Below are 27,497 nucleotides of genomic sequence, written 5' to 3' on the forward strand. Positions count from 1 at the left end.
TACTCCATTTTATTTTATATACATAATATATAATTTTTATTTTTAAAAAATTAAATTATAAAATTTTATAATATAAAATTCTTTTCATAATTTTTTTTTAAAGTTAAAAATAAGTTGGTTTATAATTGATAAAAATTATTTCTAGTTTATTATTGTCAAGTTTTTTTGTTTCTCTTTTTTTATATGTGTTTGTCTTAATATATTTATTGAATTTTACGTGTTCAAATTCTGCTTTTATTTCTTTGCATTTCCGATTAAAAAAATGTTTAATTGCGTTTTATAAACGCGTGACTGCAGAAAAGCAATGCAACGGGAGTCGGGAGTCGGGAAACGTTCGATCAGCCGGTGAACGATTATCTGTCTGTTGTCTGATTAGGAATTCCATTCCATGGAACTCTGGCGGAATCGGGCGTATCTGGTGTCTTGTCAACCAGAGTCCCCGAGACGTGTGCGCGACGAATAATTGTACCTATACTTCTTCCCAAGAAGATGGTAAGAACCATAGACATTTCAGAGGCATGTTTCGCAATTTCGCTCGCAAGGATAAGTATAGTATCCGTTTAGGATTCGATCCATGTGGCGTTGATCATCTCGCGGGGAATTAGCCTAACGTTGTGTACAGGTTATCTGTCGCAAACATGTTTGAGAATTGTTTCGTCGATATTTTCAATAATATAGGACCGAATGCTTAATTTTTTAGTTTCTGTACAAAGCGGTCAACGCTTATATAAATAAGTCACGAAGAAAATATATGTATCTTATATTATTGTACTTTTTAATCTTACTCCATAGTCTATTTACGGCGTAACTTGATGTTTGTTCCGATCAAAACAATGATTTCTTAATTCGTCAAGTTTTAATGATTTAAATTAATAAACAAATTCTTATGCTACAGTCAGTTGCAGACAAATACATGTATCGTGTGGCGTTAATATGTTTGAAGAGTTGTGTTTTTTGCTTTGCTGTCAGTGGCCCCCTACTTTTACGAATAGATCGGGTGTCCGTCCTTGTTTCCGCAATATATTTTCATCGCGTCTGTAGTGCATGCTTGAGTTGGATGGCTTACCTAGCATGGGTACTACCTGGTGTTCCTGGTAGGTATCTTTATTTTTCTCGCAGCCAACGACACCTGCCATAACGGGAATGGAGGAGCAGGAGAAGCTGCTGGAAGACGCGATCGGCATAGTGAAAGTCCAGGCTTTTCAGATGAAACACTGTCTGGACAAATCCAAGCTAATGGATGCGCTAAAACATGCCTCTACCATGTTAGGAGAACTCAGAACCTCTCTTCTGAGTCCAAAAAGCTATTACGAATTATGTATCCTTATTTATTATTTAATGACAGAGCTCGAGAACTATAATATTCAATATGAGTATTCGGCTTTGATGTTTGATAATTGTAAATATTCCTTATAACAGTTATTATTAGATATGGCAATCACGGATGAGTTACGGCACTTGGAACTTTATTTGTTGGATGAATTTCAAAAAGGGAGAAAAGTTACGGATCTCTATGAATTGGTCCAATATGTTGGTAATATTGTGCCTAGACTGTATGTATCTGCCTTGTAATTTTACATTGTTATTTTCTCATTGGAAAATGAGATATTCCGATTAATATTCCAGATACTTACTCATCACTGTTGGTCTGGTCTATATCAAGACAACGCCTGGCTTGAAAAGAGACCTTCTGAGAGATCTTGTGGAAATGTGTAGGGGCGTGCAACATCCGCTGCGTGGTCTATTCTTAAGGAATTATTTGTTACAATGCACAAGGAATATCTTGCCAGATGTTTCCGAAGGCGACGACGAAGATGGGACTGTACGTATTTCGTAAACCATGAAATTTTCCTTCTGCACACTATTATTCTTGTAATTTTATTTTCAGGTTCGTGACAGCATAGATTTTGTTCTAATGAATTTTGCGGAAATGAATAAATTATGGGTACGTATGCAACATCAAGGTCACAGTAGGGATAAAGAAAGAAGAGAAAGGGAAAGGGAAGAGCTTCGAATTCTAGTCGGAACGAATCTTGTACGACTTAGTCAACTGGAATCAGTAACATTGGATAAATATAAGAAGGTACAATTTAATCTTTATTTTTAATCATAATTCTTTTATTTTTTTAACCAGATTTTATCAATCTGCTTTCAGCTTGTATTGCCAGGAATTTTGGAACAAGTGGTTAGTTGTAGGGACGCAATAGCACAGGAATATCTTATGGAGTGTATAATTCAAGTAAATCTTTTTATAACATAAATCTTTTATTTTAAAAATAACGATCAAAAATATGCCTTCTTTTACATATTTAGGTTTTTCCCGATGAATTCCATTTACAAACGTTAAACGCATTTCTAAAGTCCTGTGCGGAATTGCAAAATGGAGTAAATGTTAAAAATATAATTATATCGCTGATCGATCGACTTGCAGCCTTTAGTCAACGATCCGACGGCGTAGGAGGACCGGGAAGTCCTAACCAAGTGCCAGGAATTCCACAAGACGTTAAACTGTTTGATGTATTTAGTGACCAAATTGCAACTATTATACAGGTATTGATTATAATTAGAATAAATTTCATTGCTAATTATGTTAGAATGGCTATTCAATGATTATTAGATACTGCACAATGTTTGATAATACCATGATTCAAAACCAGAAAATTTCTTACCTATTAGTTTAAGTCTGAGAATAGCCGCAAAACATATTACGTTATACTTTAATTAAAGCACATTTAATTCACATATGTAATTGTATAAAAATCTTTTTTTTGTAGACGAGACAAGATATGCCTCCCGAAGATATTGTGTCCCTTCAGGTGGCTCTCATAAACTTAGCACATAAATGTTATCCTGATCGTGTAGATTACGTGGATAAAGTTTTGCTTACAACAGTCCAAATATTCCAGAAACAAAATGTTGATAAGTGAGTATGATTTATTAGACATGTTAAATAATTAAATTTCGCTATATACTGTATGTTATATACTATATGTTAAACGTTTATTTTCCAGATTGGAGTATAATAGTGCCGTTTCAAGAGAACTAGTTAGATTAATGAAAATTCCCGTAGATAATTATAAGAATATATTAACTGTACTCAAGCTCGAACACTATGCGCCGCTTTTGGAATACTTCGATTATGAGGGCAGGAAATCATTGGCTATATATATAATAACTAATATCTTGGAAAACGAAACATTGATACCGACGCAAGAGCAAGTAGACGCAGTGCTCTTCATGGTATCTTCCTTGGTCCAAGATCAACCAGATCAACCTAATATAGAAGAAGATCCTGAAGATTTTGCTGAGGAACAGGGATTGCTTGGAAGACTAATACATCATTTTAAATCAGAAACGCCAGACCAGCAATATATGATACTAAGCGCTGCGAGAAAGCATTTCAGTGCTGGCGGTAACAAAAGAATAAAATTTACTCTACCTCCCATAGTTTTTCAAAGTTATCAATTGGCTTTTACATACAAAGCACTGAAAGATCAGGTTTGTAGTTTGTATTCCTTAGTGAGATGAGATAATCAGAATAATGATAAAACTGATGTCCATTTCTTTTTTTTTCCAGGATGACATGTGGCAGAAGAAGTGTCAAAAAATTTTTCAGTTCTGTCACACAACCATCACAGCGCTGATGAAAGCTGAATTAGCCGAACTACCATTAAGACTATTTCTGCAAGGCGCGATAGCAATCGGCGAAATCCGTTTTGATAATTTCGAAATGGTTGCTTACGAATTCATGAGTCAAGCGTTCTCGATATATGAGGATGAAATAAGCGATTCGAAGGCACAGCTCGCAGCAATCACCTTGATCATCGCCACATTCGAGCAAATGAGTTGCTTTGGCGAGGAAAACGCCGAGCCCGTACGCAATCAGTGCGCTTTATATGCCAGCAAATTGTTGAGAAAACCAGATCAATGCAGAGGAGTCGCCACGTGTTCGCACATATTTTGGTCTGGAAAATCTTTGGCTACGGGCGGGAAAGAGGTACGTATAAATCTAGCCCTGATTATATGAGATAAACCGAAGTATAATAAATTGTACAAGAAATGTAATACAATTTTCAGATGCAAGAAGGCGGTAAAGTATTGGACTGCTTGAAGAAAGGTATTAGAATAGCGAGCCAGTGCATGGATACATCTGTGCAAGTGCAACTGTATGTGGAACTGCTGAATCATTACATTTACTTTTACGAAAAAGGAAACACAGCTGTAAGATCAGAGAGTAGCATATTAACTTATCTTCTTTGAGTTGCCATTTTGAAATTGATATTTGTTTCAGGTAACCGTGCAAATACTGAATCAAGTAATTGCGAAAATTAGAGAGGAACTTCCCAATCTGGAAGCGAGTGAAGAAACTGATCAAATACAGAAACATTTAGCAAATACGTTAGAACATTTAAGAAATAGGATGGAATCGCCAGACCCCGATGGGCTTTCTTACCAAGGCCTTGTCCTTTAACAGTGCGGAATCAGCATTGGAATTTTGTATATAAAATATTTTAAATATTTCTATAATATATATATATATATATATATAGATTGGTTGCACCAACAACAGTTAGCATTGATCGATTCCGATTGACTTAATTTTTATTCTACTGCAGGCAAAATTATATAAGTTAGAAGCAAATAATGAATGAATTATTGCGATTGTTGTTGCAACTCAGAGATCAATAGTTATGAGATTATTTGTTAACTGGATAGATGTTTAAATTATATCGAATTGCCTACACGAAATGATTTCTCAATGACGTATCAAGCGTACATATTGAAATTAATAGAATTGTATGTATATTTGTTTTAATAAAGATTTATTATATACACCTTTTTCAAGCTTCTACAATAAAAATTCAAATTTGAGTTTTAAATATCACATTTTGATCTTAGGTCAGAGGTGAGATATGCCTTCCAATCGCCGCTGTTCGGGTATGAATTTCTTTCTGCGCCGCCATTGGGCTATAAATTTTATTTTTCGACCGCCGTTGGGGTATAAAATTTATTTTTTAAACTGATGGTGATGTATTGGGGGTATAATTTGTTTGTTTACGTATGCGCAGTCTATTTAATATTTATATGTTTATGGTTTTGTTTCTGTTTCACTCTTATTGCACCCTGCACCCTGCACCAGGTGCATTAATGTGCACCAGTTCAGGAAGTTCTTGGAAAAAAACGGACGGTTTGTCAGTGTTTGTCAGGGTTTGTCACGTGTATGCATCAGTGCGAGCGAGTCATATCCTGTTATTAATCAAAAACACGTAATTTTTACGAAGAAATGGGTAAAGGCCGAAAAAATAAACCGAAAAAGAACTTCGCTGAGAAACGTCGTGAGAAGCAGAAGGTATGTGATTATCCATTAATATTGAAGATGAAATATATTAGAGGTTATATGGTTTACATTTACATGGTGAATAACGTGACATAGTAACAAGTTTGTACACATTTGTGCTCTTTTAAAACAACACGTTCAGTATGTTTTTATCTGATGTAATATTCGATATCGTTGTGAATTTGCAATGCTTGTTGACATGTAATTGATATTTGTAGAAAAAGGATGAATGGAGTAGTACTCCTCATAAAAGTTACGCGGATATTATTCGTGAGAACAATGATTTTGAGAACTATTATAAGACACAAGGAATAGTACCAGAAGATAAATGGGATGCGTTTATCAGCACTATGAGGACCAATCTGCCAGTTGCTTTCCGTATTACTGGTTCAAAAGCTGAAGCTAAAGCCTTATTGGAAATAATCAAAAGTGATTTCTTTAAAGGGATTTTGAATGCAAATTTGGACGGTGGTGATAAGGAAGACGTTAATAGTCAAGCAAAAATCATATTACATAGTTTACCCTTTTATCCAGAAGAACTAGCTTGGCAATTGCAATTAACCAGGAAAGATATCCGACGATCTGAGGCATACTTTAGGCTGCATAATTTCCTTATTGCTGAAACTAACAATGGCAGTATCAGCAGGCAGGAAGTGGTTAGTATGGTTCCTCCTTTGGTTCTGGATGTCAAACCTTCGCACAAGGTTCTTGATATGTGCGCGGCACCAGGATCAAAGACAGCACAACTTATAGAAATGATACATGCGGACGAAGGAAATGATCCTCCAGGTAGTTGATGCTAAACTGTACTGTAAAAAATGAGCATAATGCAAATGTTAATATTTTTCGTAGAGGGTTTTGTAATAGCTAATGATGTTGATAACAATCGATGCTACATGCTGGTGCACCAAGCTAAAAGATTAAACAGTCCAAACATTCTTATTACGAACCACGATTCATCAGTTATGCCAAACTTTATGATTACAAAACCAGATGGTGCAAAAGATATATTAAAGTAGGAATTCAAACTTTATAATATATTTAAGTAATTATCTTTAACATTTTTATATAAGTTTTGTTTCTTTGATAGATTTGATAGGATACTTGCGGATGTCCCATGTAGTGGGGATGGTACTATGCGAAAGAATCCAGATATATGGTGCAAATGGAGTCCTGCTAATGGCAATAATCTCCACGGGTATAAATTAATATAATTTGTTGTAAAATTATATATTATGTAAACAATGTAGAAAATATTAATTTCAATTATTTTATAGAATTCAGTACAGGATAGCAAAACGTGGTTTAGAATTGCTAACAGTTGGTGGGAGGATGGTATACTCCACATGCTCGCTAAACCCCATTGAAAATGAAGCAGTACTTCATAGGCTTCTTCGTGAGACTGGAGATTCAGTACAATTAGTTGATTGTAGAAATTTAGTACCAGGATTACTGTGTGACCCTGGTAAGATACCAATATGTGAAATATGTATAAACATATATTCATAACTATATTGGTAAATCTTTAAAAACATATTATATGTATGATAGTATATTTTGCAATTAGGTGTCACACATTGGAAACCAGCATCTAAAAATTTACAATACTACGATAGATGGGATGACGTTCCAGAACAATGGCAGACGCAAGTACGGCCGAAAATGTTTCCTCCAGAAGCAAACGAAGTTTCTAAGTTTCATCTTGAACGTTGGTAAATATCAAATAAATTATTATCAGATACAAATATATTATTTCTGTGGGTTATATTTTTGTTAATTTTATAGTATGAGAATATTACCACATCATCAAGATACTGGAGGTTTTTTCGTGGCCGTGTTGGAGAAAGTAAAATCCCTGCCATGGGAAGATGAAACTTGTGTATTAAATCAAAATGCACAAGATGCAGATGATAATGAAAAGAAGGAAAAACATATTCTTGAAGAAGAACCTTCGCAAGATACAAAGGTTTCAGAAAGTGGAAAAAGAATATTAGAAGAAGAAAAGAAATCACGGGAACCACAAAAAAAGCGAAGAAGGATTGTCGGTTACAGAGAGGATCCATTTGTCTTTTTTAAAGACGAAACAGAAGACGTATGGCAGTCTATAAAGTGAGTTCCAGTTTTTTTCTTGTACTATTTAATATAATTGCTTTTTATATATCATTTGATATGTTTTCAGAGATTTTTATGGTATATCTGACGATTTAGATCCACGTTGTTTATTAGTAAGATGTCACGAAGGAAAAAAGAAAAATATTTATTTCACGTCGCCAGCAATTCGTGATATAGTGATATCTAATGAGAATAGAGTAAAGATGATCAACACTGGTGTTAAGACATTTGTGCGGTGCGACAATAAAAATATGAATTGCGCCTTCAGACTTGCTCAAGAAGGAATGCATAGTATCATTCGTTACATAAGTGATAACAGAAAGCTTGAGATCTCGAAAGAGGATTTAATAATGCTTTTACAAAATGACGAGCCACACACACCACCTGAAATTGTAAAATTAAGTTCAAACACTCAGGAACGTCTCAAAGAATTTGGTAAATATAATAGTACTTTTTTTGCTTCTTTATACTTTTTTACATGATTCATAAATATTGCTTAAAAAATATGTTTAATTTAAGCAACTGGAAGCTGTATACTTTTATATAAAGAAGAAAAGACTGACAATCGTCTAAATCGTTTAAATCTTCAGCTGGTAGGGTGGAGGGGAATAATGTCTCTTAGGGCATATGTGCCTACTTGCGACGCAATTCATTATTTACGGCTTTTAGGAGCGGATTGTTCTAAATTTGGTATGTTTCTTGTAATAACGTTATACTATTGTGGAAGAATATATCTTATTGTTTACATTATAATTCTACAGAGAAAAATAAATTCGAGGAAAATCGCGCAGCTGCATTAGCCGAGGACGTCAACAACAGTGATGTTAAAACTGAATTTGAAACTGAAATTAAAACTGAAGATTAATGAAAAAAGTACAACGAAGAACAAGGATAGCATAAAAAGAGTTGATGGTACAGAGATGCCAATTGAGAAACATAACGAATAATTGAATTTGTTCGTTGACATAATTAAGACTTCTCAACTTTTCTAATTTCATACACATGTTATACACATATAAATTGAGTAAGATTAAATTACTAAGGACTTAATTTTTCTTACTTAAGGGGAATATGTTAATCCGATCTGGTAATAATCGAGTATTTATACCGAAAAGTGTATAAATTATATTATAAATAGTCTAAAGAAAAAAATATGATTTTATGGAATAAAAACATCGACGATGAAATGATGGAATGATTATTTTTACTGTCAATTTTCTATGAAATAACTACTTTATGAAATTCCTTGCGATATCTAACGTTTTTTGAGCGGTAAAGATCTTCCCATTTCCTAATGCCTATTGGACGTTTCTCGCCATAAATGTGTAATATAGACAATATAGTACAAATTTTCATTATAAATATGGCCGGATGCAAGGAATCATTAATCCTGAAATGTGTGATGTTTTTGTAACATCTAATATCACTGCCTTTAATAATTGATGCATTCTCCTGCATATATCCTTGAATATCATGCAACAACGATAAAAAGAATGAAATTAACCTATTAACAATTCCTAATATCTTTCGTTTTAACCAAGTTATATCCCCCACGTAGATTCCGCAAACTAGCTAAATTAATAAGCGTGTCGCCTAAATCTATATGTATATGCATATATGTATATAGATTTAGACGACAGATATAGATATATATGTCAGAATTTACAACTTACAATTAAAATAATCCGCTCTATATGAATCTCTACTATAATAAAGGATGGGTTCTTCTATAAAAAATTGTTTAAATACATATAGGTACAAATATAAAAAACGTTGAACAGCTCATATATATATATATAACATATATAAATTATGAAATAAATAAAATCAAAATCCCCTTCTCTAAGACTTGTCGAATTTCTCCACTGGCTTCGAGGTTGTTGCCTGATGCTAGTAATCTCTACCCGTTGGTGATGTTAACTTGCCGCTGATACTTTGCGAGTTAGACGGTGATTTCGAACCTAGAATCGTATGGAAATTTCGAATTTCACTAAAATTATAAAACATAATTTATTCTCTACTATTGTAGAGTTCTTCTATACTCTCATAAAAGCTTTTCAGAGAATCCTTTCTAGATTTATTGCAAATAGTCTAAATAATTTATATTTTATCCAAGTCGGAATATCGTAACTTACAACTTTTCCCGATCTTGCTTCGTGGATTATTTACACACGGATGTTCCCCCATGAGATGTTCTCTCCACTTGTTTTGATTGACCAAAGCCGAGCAAAGGGGACAGCGTTCATATCCCTCTATAGGTTCTAAAACATAAATCAAGATTTAAATTCCTGCTTCACTCGATCTCTATATTATCATATCGTATCAGAATAGTAAGTAAAGTATATAATACTTGTGCATTTTTTGTCTTGTCTATGATTCTCGAACGCATTTTCATTCACTGCCTGTTTACATGTATCGCATTTTACGTAATTACTCCTCATGTCGCATTCATCTGTAAAAAAAATGATTATGAAATTAATATCTAATTTCGATAGGTGCAAGAGTTATCAATTGATTATATGTTTTCTCAGTTGTGTATGTTACTTATAGAATATTTAATACTTTTGATTATTAAATGCAACTTAAATGTATTAAATTCTCATGTACTTACTTAACAAATGCAGATTCAAGTAAGAAATTTCTACGACTTGCTTACACGCTTCACATTTCGTTAACATAGGACAAGTTCTCCAATAATGTATGTTCAGACCTTCTTCGGAGTACACTTGACCCTTCGACAGGCAAAATATGCACATTCTGCCCAAACAAAACAAACATCAAGATTCTCCATATCTTTTTTGCGACCGATGAATTTAATTCTCATTGTACATACTTATCTCCCTTATGATCGGTACTGTTTTCGGACGGTGACGTAATACTCGTTGAACTTCCGGTACTCACGACCGGGCTTGATCTCGAGGGTGATTTGGTTAAATTAGTTACATTATTTTTCGTAGATCTAGTTCGCGTAGGCGTCGTTGTTGCTTTATGGGTGGATTCGGCTTCTTTTTTTCTCTACAATCATAACATGATTACAACATCTCCCTTTTATAACATATCCAAGTATTGCGTACCTGAAGATCGATCAAATCGAATTCGTGAAAGAGCTGGCGATACAGCAGGTTCCGTCGTGTTATGTCGTCGTCGGGCGGCAATTGCTTTCGCACCAGTCTGGGATTGACCTTGTACACCAACACGAGAATCCTTTCAGAGACCTTTCGCACTGCCTCAGCCGGGTGGTGCAGACCGGAAGAACCTAATTCGGATAATGTCCGACAAGTCAGCCCGCTACAACAGTTACAATACCTTATCAGAGTAATTGCGTTTTATTAACACAGAGTCGAGTTTGAGGAAGGACCTCTGCGGATCGATTAGACGAGAGTCAGAAGGACTGCGTTTCGATGGCAGAGACCCAATATTCCTCAAAACTTCTGGTAAACATGCTTCATGCGAGCTCGAGCGTTCCAAAACTATCGTTCAGAATCACCTTTGTTTCTCCGTCGAGATGCCGTGGCTCAGTATCAGTTGCTCCACCATCTCCAGTCTGCTCAGGGCGAGTCTCTGATGCGTGCTGCTGTTGACGGGTCTGGTCAGATGCACCGGTATTATATGCAACTCCCGCACGCATTTGCAGTCTGCCATGCTGAGAATTGTGTGCACTGCCATATTGTGTATCCTCGGGGTGGTGTCTCCGGACTTCGTCAGAAGTTCTGGCAGCAGACGTTCGACGCTTCTGGCAATCTCAGTCGAAGACACTCTAAATAAATCATTAATAAATCATCAGTTAAACGTTAAACTATAGATGCTGAACCTCAGAATACAAGAATAGTGTTTATATGTTAGAAAGGTCTACCTGTCCGCGGCGAACTCGGCGAAGAAGATTCGGATAAGCTGCGCGGCCAAGCTGTATACGCTGAAGACTTTGTCTCTCAGTGCTCTGTGCAACAACAGGATCGTCGCCCTGGCCGTTTTATTCGGAGAATGTTTCGAAACCGCCGAGTCGAAATTCTTCAATTCCTCTTTCAGTTGCATCAGTCCCTCCTCCTTATCCGTGAATTGTTTCGAATAGAACTTTTCCACCTGCATACGATTATCGTTATCACTTATCCTATATATCCAAGCATTGTAGGAAACATCTTTATCGTTACCATCTCCATCCCGAAAACCGCAATAGGTAACGCTGCTTGTTTCTTCTCCCTATCGTTGAGTTTCGAGGTAACTTTCGTCTCCGCGCTGTCCAAGTGGCACTCTCTCGTAAACTCGTTTGTGTGCGAGCTAAACATGAATATCAACGAGAGTTTATCGCGCCGTTTCGATACTGTTATGATGTTTCAACGTTGTACCATCTTACTGTCTTAGAGCGGGGATGGTCCTTTCCTCGTAGGCTTCGTAACTCGACCGGAGGGCCGGGCCCGCTGATTTAGTTTTCCGCCTACTGAGGGATCCCTTGTTACAGTTCTGCTTTTCATGGACACCGTTCGTAGGGCTGTCGGTTACCTCTGAGGAGTGCGAAAATTTGACGTTACGTAAATATCTAAAAATTCGAAGAATCTAAATCACGTCAAGAAGATATGTAGCATAATGATATCCTTCGACAGATTATACCGGGACTTTTAGATTTCTGACGCAATGGCGACACAGGTGGTTGATGTGCTGGACCAGTTGGTGACACGGCACCATCGCGATTAGGTGGAATGACCAGTCTCGGGGGAGACGTCACGTCGTCGGGCAACGCCGTTGTGTTCGAATTGTCGGTCGACGTCGGCTCTTTGTCCTCCGCGGTCGACAGATTGTTTTTCTCCACAGGCTGCATCATTTTTGATAATTATATTATAGTATTATTGCTGGGCCTTTCGCTAGCGAGAAGTTCCAAAGAACGCTACTTACCCCGTTGATCTCTAGCAGATTGTGTATCTCCAACGATTGATAGACCTGCTGTCTGTACTGCTGAGCCTGAGCCTTTTTAGCTTTGGCTTTATCGTAATCTTCCAAAGCTATGGCGTACTTCTTCTCCAACTCGTACTTGCCCAGACGCTCGCCCGCTTTTCTCAGGTTCTCCATAGCGACCTTCAATTTCGAAGCGTACTCGAATCTCTCCTCTTCCACCGCCAGCAACTTCTTCACTTCCATTTGCCTTATGATTTTGGCCACTTCCCGATCGACGTACATTTCGAATGCCAGATCGTCGTAAGGCGAGATGTAATGCGGATTGTACGGGGCATCCCCTTGTCCGGCTAATTCCTGACCATAAGGCTCGCCAAGTATATTTATGGCTATAAGGCCAACCTGATAGAAAAATGATTTCTATAGCTTTGTCTAACAATTTCAATAAATGTATATATATCTGTACGATATAATTTAATTATATCTTGAATTTACCTCTCTCTTATTTTGTTAAACTTGTTTTACTCAAACAACTTGTTTTGGGGGCTACATATTTATTTTAATTTTTATTAAAAATTTTTATATTTATAGTTTTTTTTATAAGCCAACTGTCAGTGAGTCGCGTACCTGACAATAAGTGTTGTGCGCGTTACTGTGCGGTTTGTGTAGCCTGAGCTTCAGCGATAGCGCTTCCGTTTCCGGAAGAGCCACGCTTTTCAGCTCCCTGCTCTTATAAAGGGTCGACGCGTTGTCGGACAGCGTGATGTAGCCCAGGTAACTGAAGTCCGTCGAAGCGGATGCATTTTCCTCCCTCGATGTCCAGATCTCCAGCTTCTCAGCTGAAATCAAAGTAGACGTAGCAGTTTACATTCTTCGCGGAAATTGCATCGGTAGTATCCACCGGAAGATCTACTACGTCTAGTACGTCTGCCCGTAAATTTATATCGAAAATTGGCACGATTCTCTTGCCACCCGGTACATTTTCATTTCCGACGGTGTAGCCGGACGGAAGATGAAGAAGAGGAGACGAATATAGCCCCGAGAAATCACGGTAAGCTCGTTAATTCGATTTTCATTGTCAGCAAATTGCTTTTCAACCGAAACGTCATTTTAACAAACAATAATGCTTTTAACCGCGCTGAAAAAAAACTGGTCTTCTTTCATCGTTATTTCTATATTATTTTCATAACACATAATTTATTCATCTAAATATATTAATTTTAATTAAAATTTTGTAGTAGAATCAGTATTTGTCTATTTCGTATTTTAAGTAACTTAGGACTAATTGTAAGTTAATAAATAATATTTCTGTAAAAATAAGCGAAATATTCAATTTTTTAATATAAAACGTATAGATATATTTTTAGCAACTTGTAATTTTTTAGACATCCAGTTTTTCAAAATCATTGATGTAATATTAATAACTTGTGTGCCCATCACATATTTGGGAAGATAAGTTGAATTATAATTCGAATAGTTTAGCCGTTTAGCCTTTTAAAATTCACACTTACGTATAAGGTACTGATGAGCCAGGACCTGTATTCTCGTAAGCTTTGTGGGCCCATGAAGTCGTAGAATCAGTTCCTGAGGATACGTGCAGTTCCTTGCACTCTGCCAACCTCTCACTGTCGGCCCATGAACGTTAAGCTCTAACGACGAGTGCCTATCCTCCTCGCCTTGAAAATACATTTCAGAATCTGAATAAAATCCAAGGCTTAAGTCCTTCTATACCGCGAAGGGAGCGCTTAAAATTATCCTACAACACTTTTTTCACTCTATTTCAATTTCAAACAAATATATTTTTATCGCAATGTGTCTTCATTAAACATTATTAAAAACTATTTTCACGTGATTAAAATGCAACGATATAAAATCGCTTTAGTATAATTTGATCAGTCTTTTCGATAAAATATCACGATCTGATATAATAATACTTAAAGTCTTTCGTCGAAATGTCAATCAAAAGCCAATGTCAAGCGAGCACGCTCGTGGAAGTTCTTACTATACGTTACTTAATTATTGACGCACATAAGTTACATGTGGTGTTGTATATATTGCTACTTAATGCTCAGACACTTCCTCGAGCGTTCCCCTGATCACAGTTGTGCATTTTCATTCACAACATTTGCGGTATTTGCGATTTCGCGCGCGTTTCCGCAAGAAATAAAATTGGCCCTCAAAATGCCACAGTTTAACTCTTTTAGATTTTCAAAATACGATTTACTTATGCGGAAGGGAGGCGTTTTGAAATAACGCAACGTCTTAGCACTAATCTTTTAATTGGTTTTATATAGAAATGCAAAATTTTTGTCTAGAATTAAAGTACGCATCAAAATCCAGGTCATGGTGGTCGAATTTATATCGAAAACGAAAAAAAATTAATATTTTTTGTTATACGTGACGACCACCACATATATATAAATTCGACCACCATGACCTAGATTTTGATGCGTACTTTAATTCTAGACAAGAATTTTGCATTTCTATAAAACCAATTAAAAGATTAGTGCTAAGAAAAAAACCGGTTAGGATCATCTTAAGACACAACGATCCTATAGCGGAATCCCGACGCCCCCGACGGGCCGCATCGCGACAGAAATAATTCAAGTGCCGAGAGCCATGCGGATCTGAGCCGCAGAGGGTGAATTTCAGAGCGCGACGAAGAGAGAATTTGAGAAATTCCTTATTCTATATCTATTTCTTATTCTCCGAATATTTTCCTATAAATGATATCAGTTGGATCATGATTTAGCTTTAATTAATCTTTGTGGGAACGGTCTGAAATCACCAATCGTACTATCTTGGCTCATCGCGACACCCTATCGAGCATAGCCGCCGCACTGTCTGAAACGCTAAAGTAGTCGGCATCACCGTTTAACGGAACTGTCCATTTAATCCTCGTCATTTATTAGCGAAATTTCGGTCTTTGTGATATATCCAACTCTTTCCCGGTCCTCGCTCGAGGTTAGTACGCGTTTTAACATCACAATTCTGTGCCTAGCAGCCTTACTCGTGGCGTAGACGACGTTGAATCCGACTTTCCTGGGCATGTCGCGGGGGTGCTGATCGTCGAGGAATGGAAAACCAATGGAGCGAACGACGTGAGAAACGACTGAAATGTTGCGGAACGAAGCGCGCGGACGAACGAACGGGGAGGAACGGAGAGACACGTCAAAATCTAAAAGGCACAGCCATCTGCAAGCTCGATAAAGGGGGAGCTTGCAAGTTTCACCCCGGCGCGCAGGCCACCCCACTCGCGCATCCGGCCGCGGCGAAGCTTGCGACAGAACTACTGGCTTCGTACCGGACTACCGGAGCTCAAGTGGAGAACCGCCTCTCCGTCTCTCCGACTCTCTCCGTCGCCGTTTAACTGAGTTCGTGGGATTTTCCTGGCGTAAAAGGCACGCGTGTATTCGCGGATGTGCGACGGTTTTGCACACGCGACGCAGATATCGGGATTACGCCGCCGATGTTGCCGTCAAGTCGATGGAGATTTCCGCGTAACTTGATCGTCCGAGTATAATTCTCGGAAGGAAGGGGGTAAATCGGAAATCAGAGAAACTTAATGCGAATTTATTTTCCTCAATCGTGAAGATTTGATCTTGACGACGACTGAATCAGCTTCACGTTTCTCTCTTCTTATCTATATGGGTTTATTTGAAAAGCAATTCGAAATTAAACAATCTAAATTTATGTTTTTTTGCTTAAAATTGCTAATTAAAACTTCTTTTTCAATTTGTATACTATTATAATTACATTGCTGAGTGGATTAGATTAAAACATTTTTTAACGTCTCAGTTTTTTATTTCAAAAGAAATTATTCAAGCTAAAGAGAATAAATATCTTTTGTGTGTTTTTAGTTGAAAACATTTATTGTTTGTTAAGGCAGTTTGTTCTTTTTATTCAGTAAAACTGGATTTCTTTTCAAGAATTTTTTCAATGTGAATTAATTGAGAAAGTTGCGGTATTTGAGAATCCCTGGGAAATTATTTTCATGAAGGATACACCGTGTTTGTTTACCGCATAAATACCGATATTCCACTGATGTAGTCTACTCGCGTCTTGCATTCTACTCGAGTCGGCTCGAGTAGAAATATAGACTGTAATTTCGTAATGGATCAATAAATGGAGGCTGCGTGACGTCAGAGGGTGCGGCGAGGGTGGACGAGCCCACGAGGAGCGTTATGTACGCGTGCTCCCTCTGCATCGTTCATGGCCACGTGCAGGCGCACGTGTTTTTGATCATTCTCGCGCGAGAACGTTCGCGTTACAAAATGAAATATCGCTTGAAGATACTCGCGTGACAAAAATGCCTGATGTATCGCAATCTTTGATTTAATATCCCATTTATCATTCGATCTAACGATGTTTGCGATAAGAATATTTCATGTTTGAATTGGAAAAGGTAATAGCAACATAAGATTACCAATATTTAAAAAGTGGTATTTTAATAATTTATTTTTAAAACATTTTAGATAGATATATATTATATATATATATATATATTTTTTTTAAAACATTCATACGTGTATATAATTGTTTAGGCAGTACACAATTTGGAATGTTTGGTTAAGAAGCTTGATGCTTCCTAATGCTGTCTAAATGCTTTGACCTGGGGATCATTTTTTTCTTATCCTATACATTTTTTTCAATTACGTGGTAGCAAAAAGATATAGAAGGCCCTTGACAAACTGAAAAATTTCTGAACCACCCAATTTAGATTGACCATAGACTCTGTCGACGAATGTAATTGGCACTTCCCCTATCGTATAATTGAATTGTCTAGCTCTGACTATCATTTCCATTTGGAATACGTATCCTTTGGATACACAGGACTGTATCAGCTTTTCCAGCACATCTTTTTTGTAAAGTCTAGAATTATAAAATCCCACGTCACGCAAAGAACACATTAAAATCTGTTAACATTTTTTTTTTTTAGAGCAAAAATCTATAATAAGTTCATCACCTAAAACTACCGGTTAAATCGCTTGCACCAGGCCTCAATAGAATCTGAGTTAGAAAATTTGCACCTCTACTGACTAACTTTCTCCTGAAATCCCAGCCGTAAACACCGCCGCCCTGCGCATATCTCGTACCGCTGACTATATCCAGTTCGAGATACCGTTGTAACTCAGCCATTTTTGGAATAAATTTGGGCTGAAAAATAAAAAATCTTCTTTTTATAGAAACACATCGGTATTACTTTCCTATTTGTTCCTCGACGTAATACGTACATGATGAGATAAATCGGCGTCCATGATAACAATAAAGTTCCCGGTCGCATATTTAATTCCATGCATGTAAGCAGTCCCCAGTCCCAATTTCTTTTCCCTGGGCTTTAAGACTATTTTATCCTCGCCGTAGACACGTCGCAGTTGCTTGGCCATGTCCAGGGTCCCATCTGGAGAACCATCGTCTATCACAATAATTTCGTAGGCAAGCTCGCTGTAACAATGTAGATTATTGTTTGACAAAGCTTTCTTTCAACTACGCGGCTCAAGTTGATTTGTTTTCATTTTATTTCATTAGTTATACATAAATTCTGATCGGTTCTAGGTTATGTCTAGTTACCTCTCCTCCATATATTTCACGATAAGCCATATTATTATCGGTAAATTCTCCACTTCATTGTAAGTGGGAAGTAAAATTGAGTACTTGTCATTCCTGCACAAATCCTTTATGATGCTCTTCACCTCTTCTTTAATTACCATTTTGACGTAGCTGTTTTGAGCTGTTTACAAATGGGCCGACGCGTGTCGCGTGTCGCAAGCGCAAGACTCGCAAGCTTGCAAGACGCAAGAGAAACAGGAATTTCGAGTATTTCGATTCGCCAATTGGTAAAACTGTCAGAAATGTCAAAGTTGTCACAAATGCGCAAGACCATAGTGAATAGTGATATCGCTGAGATTCTCAAAACCGCGCTCTCTTCAAACCAATAAATTGCACATTTAGCAAAAGATCACATTTTATATAATTCTTCAAAAAATTTTAAGGAGAAAGAAAAAGAAAGAGAGGGAGAGAGAGAGGGGGGGGGAAAGTGATTTAAAACTGTAATATTAAAATTATAAAAGCGATAATGTTCTTTAATCAAGAGCATTTTAAAATAATTTTAATTAATCGATTACATTGAGATTAAAATACATTAGTCTAATAATTCTCTATAATATCGTTGAGTAAATACAATTTCAACGTGACATTGTACCGTGAAATGTAACATATTTACATATACAACAAATTATTTATCTTATCTTTCATCAGCCAAATGATAAAAAGCCCGAGTTAAACGCGACACAATTATGCAAGCATCAAAACAATTGAGAGAATTATTAATTGAAAAAACTAGCATTTTCCAGAAATTAACAAATTAATAAACAACATTTTATACGTGAGGAATTATTAAATTTGTGTGTACACCATATGTATCGCATAACATTTAAGTATAAATTATCACTTTTATTTCTCGTGCTACAATATATGTTCCATTTACTTTATTGTTACGCGTTGCACAATTACATACTTATATTTCTCCATTAAAATACTACAAACTAATCCGTGCGAAACTATCCGCGCCGCTTTATCGGAGTTGTCAAATATCATCGTTACATAAATATATAGATAATGCCGAATTAAGATAATAATAAGAAGCGTTTCTTATCCCTCGCTCCAATTACTTATTTTGCAAATTTTGTTATAATTAGTTGCGGTGTGTTTTATCGATCAAATTTATCATGTCTTCCGCCCCCTCCCCCCCCCCATTGTATGGTCGCATATTATTGACTATTGCTCTATATGATCGGCGATAATCGCTTATCGTCATAACGAGCCTATGAGCATTCCGCAAATATCCGCGAATTTGCGCTCGCGCAAACACGTACGCGTTTGCACACACAAATATACATATTTCATATATATTTTGGTCCATTGGCCGTTTCCGCCGCGCGCGACAAAGGTCGGCTAACCGGTAGTGCCGGTCGACTAATTTTTGGCACCCCGGACGAAATATCTGCCGAATTGCGAGTCTTTATTAGACGTTTGAATAGACGATAAGACGATTAATTATTATACATCGCGCAATAACCGTAGACGTAAAATTGGTAAAATAACATATTGCATATATGGATTTCTTCATTGTTTATTCATTTGATTGAGTAATAAGAAAAATAGAAATGTATGAAATATCTGGTACGTTCTTGATTTCTGTAAATCCTTCAAATATTTACTTTTATGGATTATATATATTTACCGTGTAAATGAATTTTACACGTGCGTTCTTATAATTTTCTGGCGCGCTAAAAATTATTTTGTTTCTATGAGAAAAGTTTTAAGCGGGGAACGCAGACTTTTACATAACGCGCATAATGCGCGTAAGCATAAGGTCTATTATACACATGTATATGGACCGCGCAATTTTCTTATGCTTACGCATTATGCGTTATGCAAAAGTCTGTGCTCCCCGCTTTAAAATTATGTGCGCGCGTCTCGACGTTTTAAATTTGAATTTTCCGCATCTTCTCATCGCGTCGCGTCCGTTCCGGGTAAAATCTTTTTGGACGGCCCTGCCGGCGATGCACCCCTCATCCCGCGTAGAATCCCTGGCGGCGGGGCGGGGCGGGGCGCGGAGTAGCGTGTGCGCTCGCACGCCGACGACCCCCACCGCCGCGCCACCGTTGCCGACCTCGAGATAGCCGAGGAACAGCCGCCGCTTCGAAGCAAACGACGCCGCACTCTACGATCGGTCGTTCGCGGATCCGGAGTGCTCTCGTTTCGCCTCTCCGACTCCGATCTGGTCGGCGTGCATTTGTGCCCCCCTTGCGATCGAGTTCACATATACGACAAGCGTCGTCGGTACGTGTGAGCGAATCTTTTTTTCCCCCCTTCGCCGAGGAGACGACGATCCTCGACGGGGGATCGGCGAAAACGTCGGCCGATTTTGCCGAAATCGCGGGTGGTTGTGTGCATGTGTGCGTGCATCTCTGCGCGCGAGTGCGTACACGCCTGTGTGTGCGTGTGTGCGTGCGGGCCGATTCGTGGGCGGTTAAAAACGCGCCAACGACCCGTTTTTTGATTTCTCGCCAGCGGAAGCTGAGAATTCCGAAAGAGCGCGATCGCCGATGGTCGCAGCAGAGGGCCTCGATGACATCCCCGAGATAGTCGAAGAATCAATTCTTACGCCAGTTCTCGGTTTTACAAGAAGAGCGAACCGCGAAACCAAGATCTAGGGCAACGATTCCGTTCGCGTCTTTGTGTTAATCGTTCTCTCAAACATGAAAGACCTGCGGGTCGGATACTTTTTCGTCCGTTGGTCTGCTTCTCATATGGTCGGCGGTACTCCGTTCTTTTTGCCCTCGACTTTTTGTCACGACGCGCCGGGATTCTCTCTACGGCCGACTCTTTCTCTCTCTCTCTCTCTCTCATCGTCCGCGGTTTTTTTTTCGCGCGGGCAAGATCAGCCGTTCGCCAGCGCGAGCGAGTTTACGTCTCGTCCCCGCGACGCCGACGTGAGTGTACCGCGATCTCCGTCGCGCTTCTTGGATCTTCAGTTATCCCCATAAATTTTCTCTTTCCCGCGGCTCCGTATAGTCGAGTTACGTGATGTAACGACGGTGACGTAAAATGCGTATCGGGCGTCACGTCCCGAGTCCCGACGCGATCGACTTCCGCGAGAGAGAGAGACGCAACGTTTGACGGGTCGGAGAATAATTTCGGGCTACGCGGTGGGTCGTCCCCCCCGTTGCGGCAGAGGGTGGCAGAGGGCCAGGGCAGGGGGGCCAGGAGAGGAGGCGTGAGGATTTTAAGCGGGGGTCCGCACACGGACGCCGTCGTGGCCGCCTGGCATGTAGCCCCCGAGCTCCGGATGGCAGCATGGCGCGCACCGTTGCGAGGGGTAGATTGAACCGCTCCGCACCCTGCGATCAATAAACTCGCCGAGAGGGAGCAGCCCCGTGACGAGCCGTTCAACTCCGCCACATTTTGTCTCCCTCCGCCCTTCCGCGTCTCTTCATCCCCTCCCGCGATCGCTCCCTCTCCGCCTTCGACCCTCCGTCCCCCTCCTTCCCCCCCGCTGACGACGACGACGACTCACCCGCTGTTCTTCAACACCGTAACCCTTGCTATCAGCGATTCAGCACGTGCGCTTTCATTCCGCAAAGAGATAGCGCTCTCTCGCGTTCTGCGGATTATCGCGGACCAACGCGCGCCAAAGAGATGCTCTCCGTGCTTTTCAGAATTATTTTTTCCTCGCGTCTTTAATTGCACGTTCTTGCCGCGAGGTGCGGACGGTGCTGTGAGGAAGACATCAGGCGTTGCGCAGAAAATATTCTTAGGTTCTTCACCCTGGACGCTGGTTCATTTTAAAATTTACGAAGAATTACAATAGTGTATTCACGCGTGAATTGACGATTAGATCCCCAGAAAATTAAGTTTTCGGAGCATTAAAATCAATTCTTTGAAGTCCTTGAAAAAAGAGGCGCTCTATTTACTGAAAGTCTTCGGAAACTGAAGTCTTCAATTTCTTCTTGCCGTCTAATCTAATCATATTTATATAATTTCTGTCAGCGGAGAACGATTAATTTCATTCATTTTGGAAGCCTATTACGCGAGTTTCTCAACATATGCTAAACACGTTGAAAGTGATTGTGCCAATAGTTACCGACCAACCGACCTTGAACTAAAAGCGAGAGTTCGTGTTTACCTGTTAAATTTTCATGAGCCGTCAATTTATAGTAAATTTATACTAAAACGTGGTTTGAAACGCGTTTTCTTTTCGATAAAATTATTGGGATATCATCGAGACGGATCATCTGCGATCGCCTTACGACGTGCGTATCGTTCAATTGGTGTATTTTATGTGAAATCAGGTGAAAATCAGTGCACTCGGAAGAGCCGCGGTAAGGATGTGGCGAGATCCTCCAGGCGGAGGGTACGAGACACCCATCCACGTCGTCGCTATGCTGCTATTAGTCGCTGTCCTGGCATTGACAACGGGTGAGTCAACCTCGCGCGAAAAGATCTCATTCATCTCGCGTTTCTCGGCATGACTCGACGATAATTACGGAGAAGCGTCGATGCGCGAGGGTCACGTGATGTGCGTTGAAAATTGGAAAAATGTTTGTAGAAGGACAAGCCACGACTCTTCTTTGTATACGCATTAAATACACTGCGGTGAGGCGTAATAATGTAGAGACAAAGGCAGATTTTTAACCAGTAAAGATACTTATAATATAGGACTTAATAATATAGGACAAAAGCAGATTTTTAAGCCAATAAGAATAATTTGATTGAAAATGTCAATGCTTAACATGTGTGATGCATATAACTGGAGAAATTACAAGAGTTAAATTCAGATATTCATTGAGAGATCTAGGACAGTTTAGATTTTCTTTCAAAACCAAAGCTTTTGTTTATTTCAAAGCTGTGCAGTTTCTAACAATTTTGTTGTTGCATCTGCCACGAGATTTCTGATGATTTTTCAGAATTATTCGTAATCTTTTTGCATAAACTACAAATCTGATACATATTTGAATACTGCAACATTCTTATAAAATAGCTTCCTACACATCCTAGCTTATCAAATTGCAAAGTTTATCAGCTGACGCGGCATTCTGCTCTTCGTGGTACGCGTGCTTCAAATACTCAACGGATGCTAGATATTCTCCTTGAATTCTTCTAGCTATCGTTAGCATATTGAAGCAAGATTGGCATATGGCTCTAATCGATTCCTACCGAGATGCAGAACAAAATTGTCAAAATTGAGAAAATTAATTTCCATTTATTTATCGTACATTCAAATCTGATATAATAAAATGTAGAAGTATAGGTTTTTTGGAGAGATATTAGAAATTGTTACTCTATAAACGTTATATAGGATTCTTTTCTACATAATGTGAAGACCAGCGGTGTGAGAGATTGACGTTGCATTCCAATAATGGAATAATCAAAAGTCGCCGCGCGATTTTGATGTCGTTCATTCCTGATTCGTTATAACGGTCCACTGGTGCTTTTTTTCGGCGTAATCTCGTATCCGCCGCGCGTATTTTGAACCGAACAGACGGTTAGTTGGGACCGTGAAAGGTCCCGACGTATAGGTACGAACGGATCGCGAAGCGCAGCTGTCGGAGGAGAGACTAAGATGAAGGGAACGAGGAGATCGAGGGAAAGGAACAGCTGCTGTTCCCAGAATGCAGGCTCACATCATGCTCCGAGAAGAGAATTGCACTCGCGGATGCTCGCCACCAGGTGAATCCGCCTATTATGCGGGTTCTGCATTATTTCATCAGTGGAACTTCATTTGTTATTAAAAGAATAATGGCATCAAGCCGGGGTGTTCTTAATTGATCTTTGAGTTGAGTTGAGGATAAAAAGTAAAGAGAGACCATTTGAGAGGAATTTCATCGATAACCACAATGAAGTGAAAAATGGAATTTATAATGAATCAATTATACGGAAAATTTGCGAAATCGCGTACCCACGAAACATTTCGGATTTTAACGCAATTGTGACGCAAACAGTGGCTAATTGCAAATATATGTCGACTATAATCATGTCAAACACGTGTATAATAAATTACATTATCTAAATGTCCGTAATCGAATTCTAATTTAACAATATTTTGTTGAATTTTTATTGCGTTGAAAGTGATATTGAGACTAAATTGATTATACTGCTTGCACTTCGAGCTTGAGTAAGCGAGACTTAAAGAAACATTTGATATTTTGGTATCTAACAGGAAGTAACAGAAATAGACGCAGTTGTAGAAGCCGTATATGACCTGAAAGCACGAGAGAGGTTTGAGAATTTCTCGCGACTTCCTAAACACCTACGCGAAAGAGTTATATATCCACCCTCGCGGTCATTAATATGTGTTGACAAAATATGATTTGAGTAATTCTAATAGTAATTTTAGAGAACTGACTGTTGATTCTGAAATCTCTGGAATAACGACTGAAAAATATACTTTAGAATTAATTAAATTAATGCTTAAGAGAATTAAAGTTAAATTAATTACTCTGTCTTTTATTTAAGTAACTAAATAATTAAACAATTAAAGAAATCTCTGAAAAACGAAAGAAAGTCATAAACGATGCATGACACTTCACAGAGGATAGGAGTTTTAAAATAAAAATGTATTCCAACAAGCGTTTAAAATTAAAATTTAACTTCAAATTAACGAAAAATCGAAAAAAATGTTCGATTGAAAGACCGTTTGGTTGGCTCATTTTTTTTTTGACACCTTTGTCGACTTATGGTTTCGACATATTCCTCGTTATTATGCACGTCGCAGTATCTTACGTTTACATACACGTACGCACTCGTGAGCAGATGTGAACACACACGTGAGTCACGCGCGTGATGACACGCGTGTGCGTGTGTGCACGCTGGAAATATATTCGATGCAGCGTGTCCGGACGTTTCGAAGCTATCGCTATATATAGATTACAGAGCGGTTCTCGACCGGGAAGAATCTCGTCTTTCATCGGGGGATGCGTGAGAGTTTAATCTCGGAAAAAAATTTTACTTGCCACTTCTGCGATCGATATATCCCACTTCGTGCGGCGTACCGCGTCCGCCGCGTGTATAGCCGCGGACAATACCCTGGGCTATTGTTGCAACCGTTGCACGTGCCGCGGAACGTATAAACAACGTAACCCTTTGGACGTAAATGCATACAGCCATTGAAACTGCCGTACGCACCCAGTTAATCATTGCAATATCCCTGCGTTGCTTTAATCCTTTTAACCCTTTCGGTGACCTAACGCCACTATATAACTGTCAACTTAACGAGGTGATTTAAGAGAAAGAAAAAGGGATAAGAGAAAGAAAGAGAATATCCGCGCGATGAAGTTTAAAAGAGAAGAAGAAAAGAGATACAAAAATACAAGATACTCGCAAAAGAAGAAATAAAATGCTGACATTTCTTCTACAATTTAATGTAATTTTATTTGGAAAGTTTCCACTACCATCGAGTGAAATGGATCGGAAGGAAAGTTGGAACGGGACTAGAATAGGCGAGATAAAATTGCAGTTGTGCGAGTCGAGATCCGACTCTAGCAGAAGGCGCGTATTCACAAAAATTCGGAACACCTGTTCTTTATACCTATGCTCCAACGGCGCACGCTTCGCTAACCGGTTCTTGATTTTATACCGCACCGGGTTTATATGTATACGCTCTCGCTTCGGTGCAATCGTCGTAGGTGAATCAGTAGGTGGCTACGTGCGAGGAGAAAAGTAGCGCGGTAGACTCCTGCATAAACTTTGGGTATCCATTGCAGCTGCAAGGAGCGACTTGAATCGCTAAACATTCCTATCTTCGTGTTCCTTTTATATCATTTTGTTACAACAAATTGCAGTTAGCTATTTTCACGGTAAATAAATACAGATTCCGAAATATACCTTCTCAGCTGTTGGATCCAGTTATAAATCATAATTCTGTAATGTCGCTTGTACATTATGTCGAAAGAGAATTGCACGGAAACTGTTTATAATTCGTATTTAATAGAGGATTTTCTTGCCTCTTGTGAGATATGAAAAACGTGCGAGTCATGCATTTGCAATAAATTTGCAGTTAATGGCACATAATTTGCTGTCGATATGGAAATAACTTTTCGCTATCGATGGTACCGATATAGACGCAGGAGCGCAGCTCTCCACGACGGAAAAGGAATCACGCATTGTCGTTTCCCTTATGGTCACATGACGTTGATCGCATATTATTCAATAACAGACCCGACAACCTGTTGTTTGCTGCAATTGGCAACGCGCCAATTGCAAGTGGGTGTCGCATATCCTGGTTGAAACGGATGATAAGCGAAACCCGAAGACACGAGACAAAAGGTCTCGTCGCTCGTGGCACTTTAAATTAATTGGCTTCGTTGCTAATGTTCCCACAAGCTGTTAAGTGTCCCTTACATTTCGTTCTGTCTCCACGGAACATTCCTTTTCCGTAACTAAAACTCCGTTATCTTCGGATCAAAATTAGTTCAACTTACAAAGCTTACACTTACGAAGAAATTGCTTGAAGTCATGGCATGTCGTTTGCAATTTCGAAAAAATAGCTATTAAAAAAAAAATTAGCCACTTGTTTCGAAAATGATGTACATACGTTAACAAATATTGTTAAATTTGATACTAAAATTTATGGTGCTTTAAAATAGTGTGTACATTGCTTTCGAGATCAATTGTTTAAGCACTATAAACATTAGTGCATGATTCATTGAACTTTTGCATTCTGCTTGCAGTTGTCTCGGCTGAAGATGCATCTATGGGACCGGTGTTTGTCAAGGAGCCCCCAAACCGGATTGATTTCTCAAACGGAACCGGAGCCGTCGTCGAATGCCAGGCAAGAGGAAACCCACAACCGGATATCATCTGGGTCCGTTCCGATGGAACTGCTGTGGGAGACGTTCCCGGATTGCGACAGGTATTGTGTGAAATTTTTATCTATTCTTTTTATTAAAATCTTATTTAGATAAGTATTGAAGTTGACATCGAAATAGATTCACGGTCGATTTTATCGAGCTGTTTTGAAATAGGTGCGCGCGTATAGCATCTGTTAAAAATCTATTAACGTTATCAACGCATCTATATTAATGTTAGTAAAACGGATGTTCTCAATGGAAAAAAAAAGATTGAAAATAAGTTTTTTCTGTCACGCGTAGGACGGTGAACTATTCCTCTAACTAGCCGTCAATTATCAGTCATTTCAGTATCAAATACCTATTTGCAATATGTGAATGGAATTATTAAACGCCCGTGCCATCCCACATTCATTCACGCAATCATGAAGGACGCTTTAATTATTTCTAAGCTTGTTGCTTGCGTTATTATGTACTAATTTAGTTTCTACATTCTATACGGTTTTTGGCCCTTTGCAGGTTCTGCCAAACGGAAATTTGGTGTTCCCTCCTTTCCGCGCTGAAGATTACCGTCAGGAAGTTCATGCTCAGGTCTACAGCTGTTTGGCACGTTCTCCTGCAGGTTCGGTACACAGCCGTGATGTCAACGTGAGAGCCGGTAAGTGTCAATCTTTACCCATTAAGCATTTAACGTTTAGCCATCTATAGTATCTTGTAGAGGATGTCCCAAAAATGAAGAGCACTTTTAAATTTTATCTTAATAAATTCAAATTTAATATCAATTTTTGACAGAAGTTCAACTTTCTTTAGGT

General features: G+C 38.6%; 5 protein-coding genes across 57 annotated transcripts in view; 3 read left to right on the forward strand and 2 right to left on the reverse strand.

Moving 5' to 3' along the window:
• The first annotated feature begins 332 nt into the window (after positions 1–332).
• LOC143904058 (vacuolar protein sorting-associated protein 35-like) lies at positions 333–5,350 on the forward strand. 2 transcript variants are annotated; one of them, XM_077418289.1, is made up of 12 exons: positions 333–492; positions 1,120–1,318; positions 1,430–1,553; positions 1,627–1,822; positions 1,889–2,083; positions 2,156–2,239; positions 2,314–2,550; positions 2,775–2,923; positions 3,012–3,498; positions 3,578–3,997; positions 4,078–4,221; positions 4,292–5,350. In XM_077418289.1, exons 1-12 carry the CDS (start codon positions 490–492, stop codon positions 4,469–4,471), a joined length of 2,418 nt encoding a protein of 805 aa, XP_077274415.1. In that variant the 5' UTR covers positions 333–489; the 3' UTR covers positions 4,472–5,350. The 2 variants fall into 2 exon arrangements, with proteins under 2 accessions (XP_077274415.1, XP_077274414.1); XM_077418288.1 differs by having other exon boundaries at positions 339–492; positions 1,099–1,318.
• Positions 5,209–8,641, forward strand: Nsun2 (tRNA (cytosine(34)-C(5))-methyltransferase Nsun2). 2 transcript variants are annotated; one of them, XM_077418291.1, is made up of 10 exons: positions 5,209–5,350; positions 5,557–6,127; positions 6,191–6,353; positions 6,429–6,536; positions 6,616–6,803; positions 6,906–7,050; positions 7,124–7,447; positions 7,518–7,885; positions 7,970–8,140; positions 8,212–8,641. In XM_077418291.1, exons 1-10 carry the CDS (start codon positions 5,285–5,287, stop codon positions 8,313–8,315), a joined length of 2,208 nt encoding a protein of 735 aa, XP_077274417.1. In that variant the 5' UTR covers positions 5,209–5,284; the 3' UTR covers positions 8,316–8,641. The 2 variants fall into 2 exon arrangements, with proteins under 2 accessions (XP_077274417.1, XP_077274416.1); XM_077418290.1 differs by having other exon boundaries at positions 7,970–8,641.
• On the reverse strand, positions 8,420–15,732 carry LOC143904057 (centrosomal protein of 104 kDa). 2 transcript variants are annotated; one of them, XM_077418286.1, is made up of 15 exons: positions 15,345–15,732; positions 13,846–14,010; positions 12,962–13,173; positions 12,338–12,736; positions 12,056–12,257; positions 11,802–11,949; positions 11,599–11,725; positions 11,304–11,530; positions 10,938–11,207; positions 10,525–10,756; positions 10,284–10,465; positions 10,062–10,207; positions 9,801–9,902; positions 9,586–9,711; positions 8,420–9,411 (listed from the first exon to the last, which is right to left on the reverse strand). In XM_077418286.1, the coding sequence occupies exons 1-15, from the start codon at positions 15,382–15,384 to the stop codon at positions 9,341–9,343; spliced, it is 2,649 nt and encodes an 882-aa protein (XP_077274412.1). In that variant the 5' UTR covers positions 15,385–15,732; the 3' UTR covers positions 8,420–9,340. The 2 variants fall into 2 exon arrangements, with proteins under 2 accessions (XP_077274412.1, XP_077274413.1); XM_077418287.1 differs by having other exon boundaries at positions 10,525–10,738; positions 15,345–15,714.
• Positions 15,733–16,765: 1,033 nt separating this feature from the next.
• On the reverse strand, positions 16,766–18,118 carry Dpm1 (Dolichyl-phosphate mannosyltransferase subunit 1). Its single transcript, XM_077418294.1, has 4 exons — positions 17,906–18,118; positions 17,569–17,779; positions 17,301–17,491; positions 16,766–17,206 (listed from the first exon to the last, which is right to left on the reverse strand). The coding sequence occupies exons 1-4, from the start codon at positions 18,043–18,045 to the stop codon at positions 16,987–16,989; spliced, it is 762 nt and encodes a 253-aa protein (XP_077274420.1). The 5' UTR covers positions 18,046–18,118; the 3' UTR covers positions 16,766–16,986.
• A 1,911-nt stretch (positions 18,119–20,029) lies between these two features.
• The window catches only part of Dscam1 (Down syndrome cell adhesion molecule 1), a 68,300-nt gene continuing 60,832 nt past the window's right edge, over positions 20,030–27,497 (forward strand). For all 50 annotated transcript variants that reach the window (XM_077418785.1, XM_077418766.1, XM_077418786.1 and 47 more), the window contains exons 1-4: positions 20,030–20,179; positions 22,192–22,318; positions 26,569–26,750; positions 27,205–27,343. In XM_077418785.1, coding sequence (XP_077274911.1) covers positions 22,228–22,318; positions 26,569–26,750; positions 27,205–27,343 — 412 coding nt within the window. In that variant the 5' untranslated portion in view covers positions 20,030–20,179; positions 22,192–22,227. The remainder of the gene's footprint in view (positions 20,180–22,191; positions 22,319–26,568; positions 26,751–27,204; positions 27,344–27,497) is intronic.

Source organism: Temnothorax americanus, unplaced genomic scaffold, assembly GCF_048541705.1.
Source record: "Temnothorax americanus isolate GAGA-0224 unplaced genomic scaffold, ASM4854170v1 Scaffold5, whole genome shotgun sequence".
Taxonomy (NCBI): Eukaryota; Metazoa; Arthropoda; class Insecta; order Hymenoptera; family Formicidae; genus Temnothorax; species Temnothorax americanus.

Coding starts and splice junctions, on each gene's coding strand:
- LOC143904058 (XM_077418288.1), top strand. Junction 1,823..1,888: donor GCGACGACGAAGATGGGACT/GTACGTATTTCG, acceptor TTTTATTTTCAG/GTTCGTGACAGCATAGATTT. Junction 4,222..4,291: donor ACGAAAAAGGAAACACAGCT/GTAAGATCAGAG, acceptor TATTTGTTTCAG/GTAACCGTGCAAATACTGAA.
- Nsun2 (XM_077418290.1), top strand. CDS start 5,285: ATGGGTAAAGGCCGAAAAAATAAACCGAAAAAGAACTTCGCTGAGAAA. Junction 5,351..5,556: donor AACGTCGTGAGAAGCAGAAG/GTATGTGATTAT, acceptor TGATATTTGTAG/AAAAAGGATGAATGGAGTAG. Junction 6,354..6,428: donor GGTGCAAAAGATATATTAAA/GTAGGAATTCAA, acceptor TTTCTTTGATAG/ATTTGATAGGATACTTGCGG.
- LOC143904057 (XM_077418286.1), bottom strand. CDS start 15,384: ATGCCCAGGAAAGTCGGATTCAACGTCGTCTACGCCACGA. Junction 13,174..13,845: donor GGCTCATCAGTACCTTATAC/GTAAGTGTGAAT, acceptor CTTTGATTTCAG/CTGAGAAGCTGGAGATCTGG. Junction 9,903..10,061: donor CTTGAATCTGCATTTGTTAA/GTAAGTACATGA, acceptor TTTTTTTTACAG/ATGAATGCGACATGAGGAGT.
- Dpm1 (XM_077418294.1), bottom strand. CDS start 18,045: ATGGTAATTAAAGAAGAGGTGAAGAGCATCATAAAGGATTTGTGCAGG. Junction 17,780..17,905: donor GTGAAATATATGGAGGAGAG/GTAACTAGACAT, acceptor ACATTGTTACAG/CGAGCTTGCCTACGAAATTA. Junction 17,492..17,568: donor ACGCCGATTTATCTCATCAT/GTACGTATTACG, acceptor TTTATTTTTCAG/CCCAAATTTATTCCAAAAAT.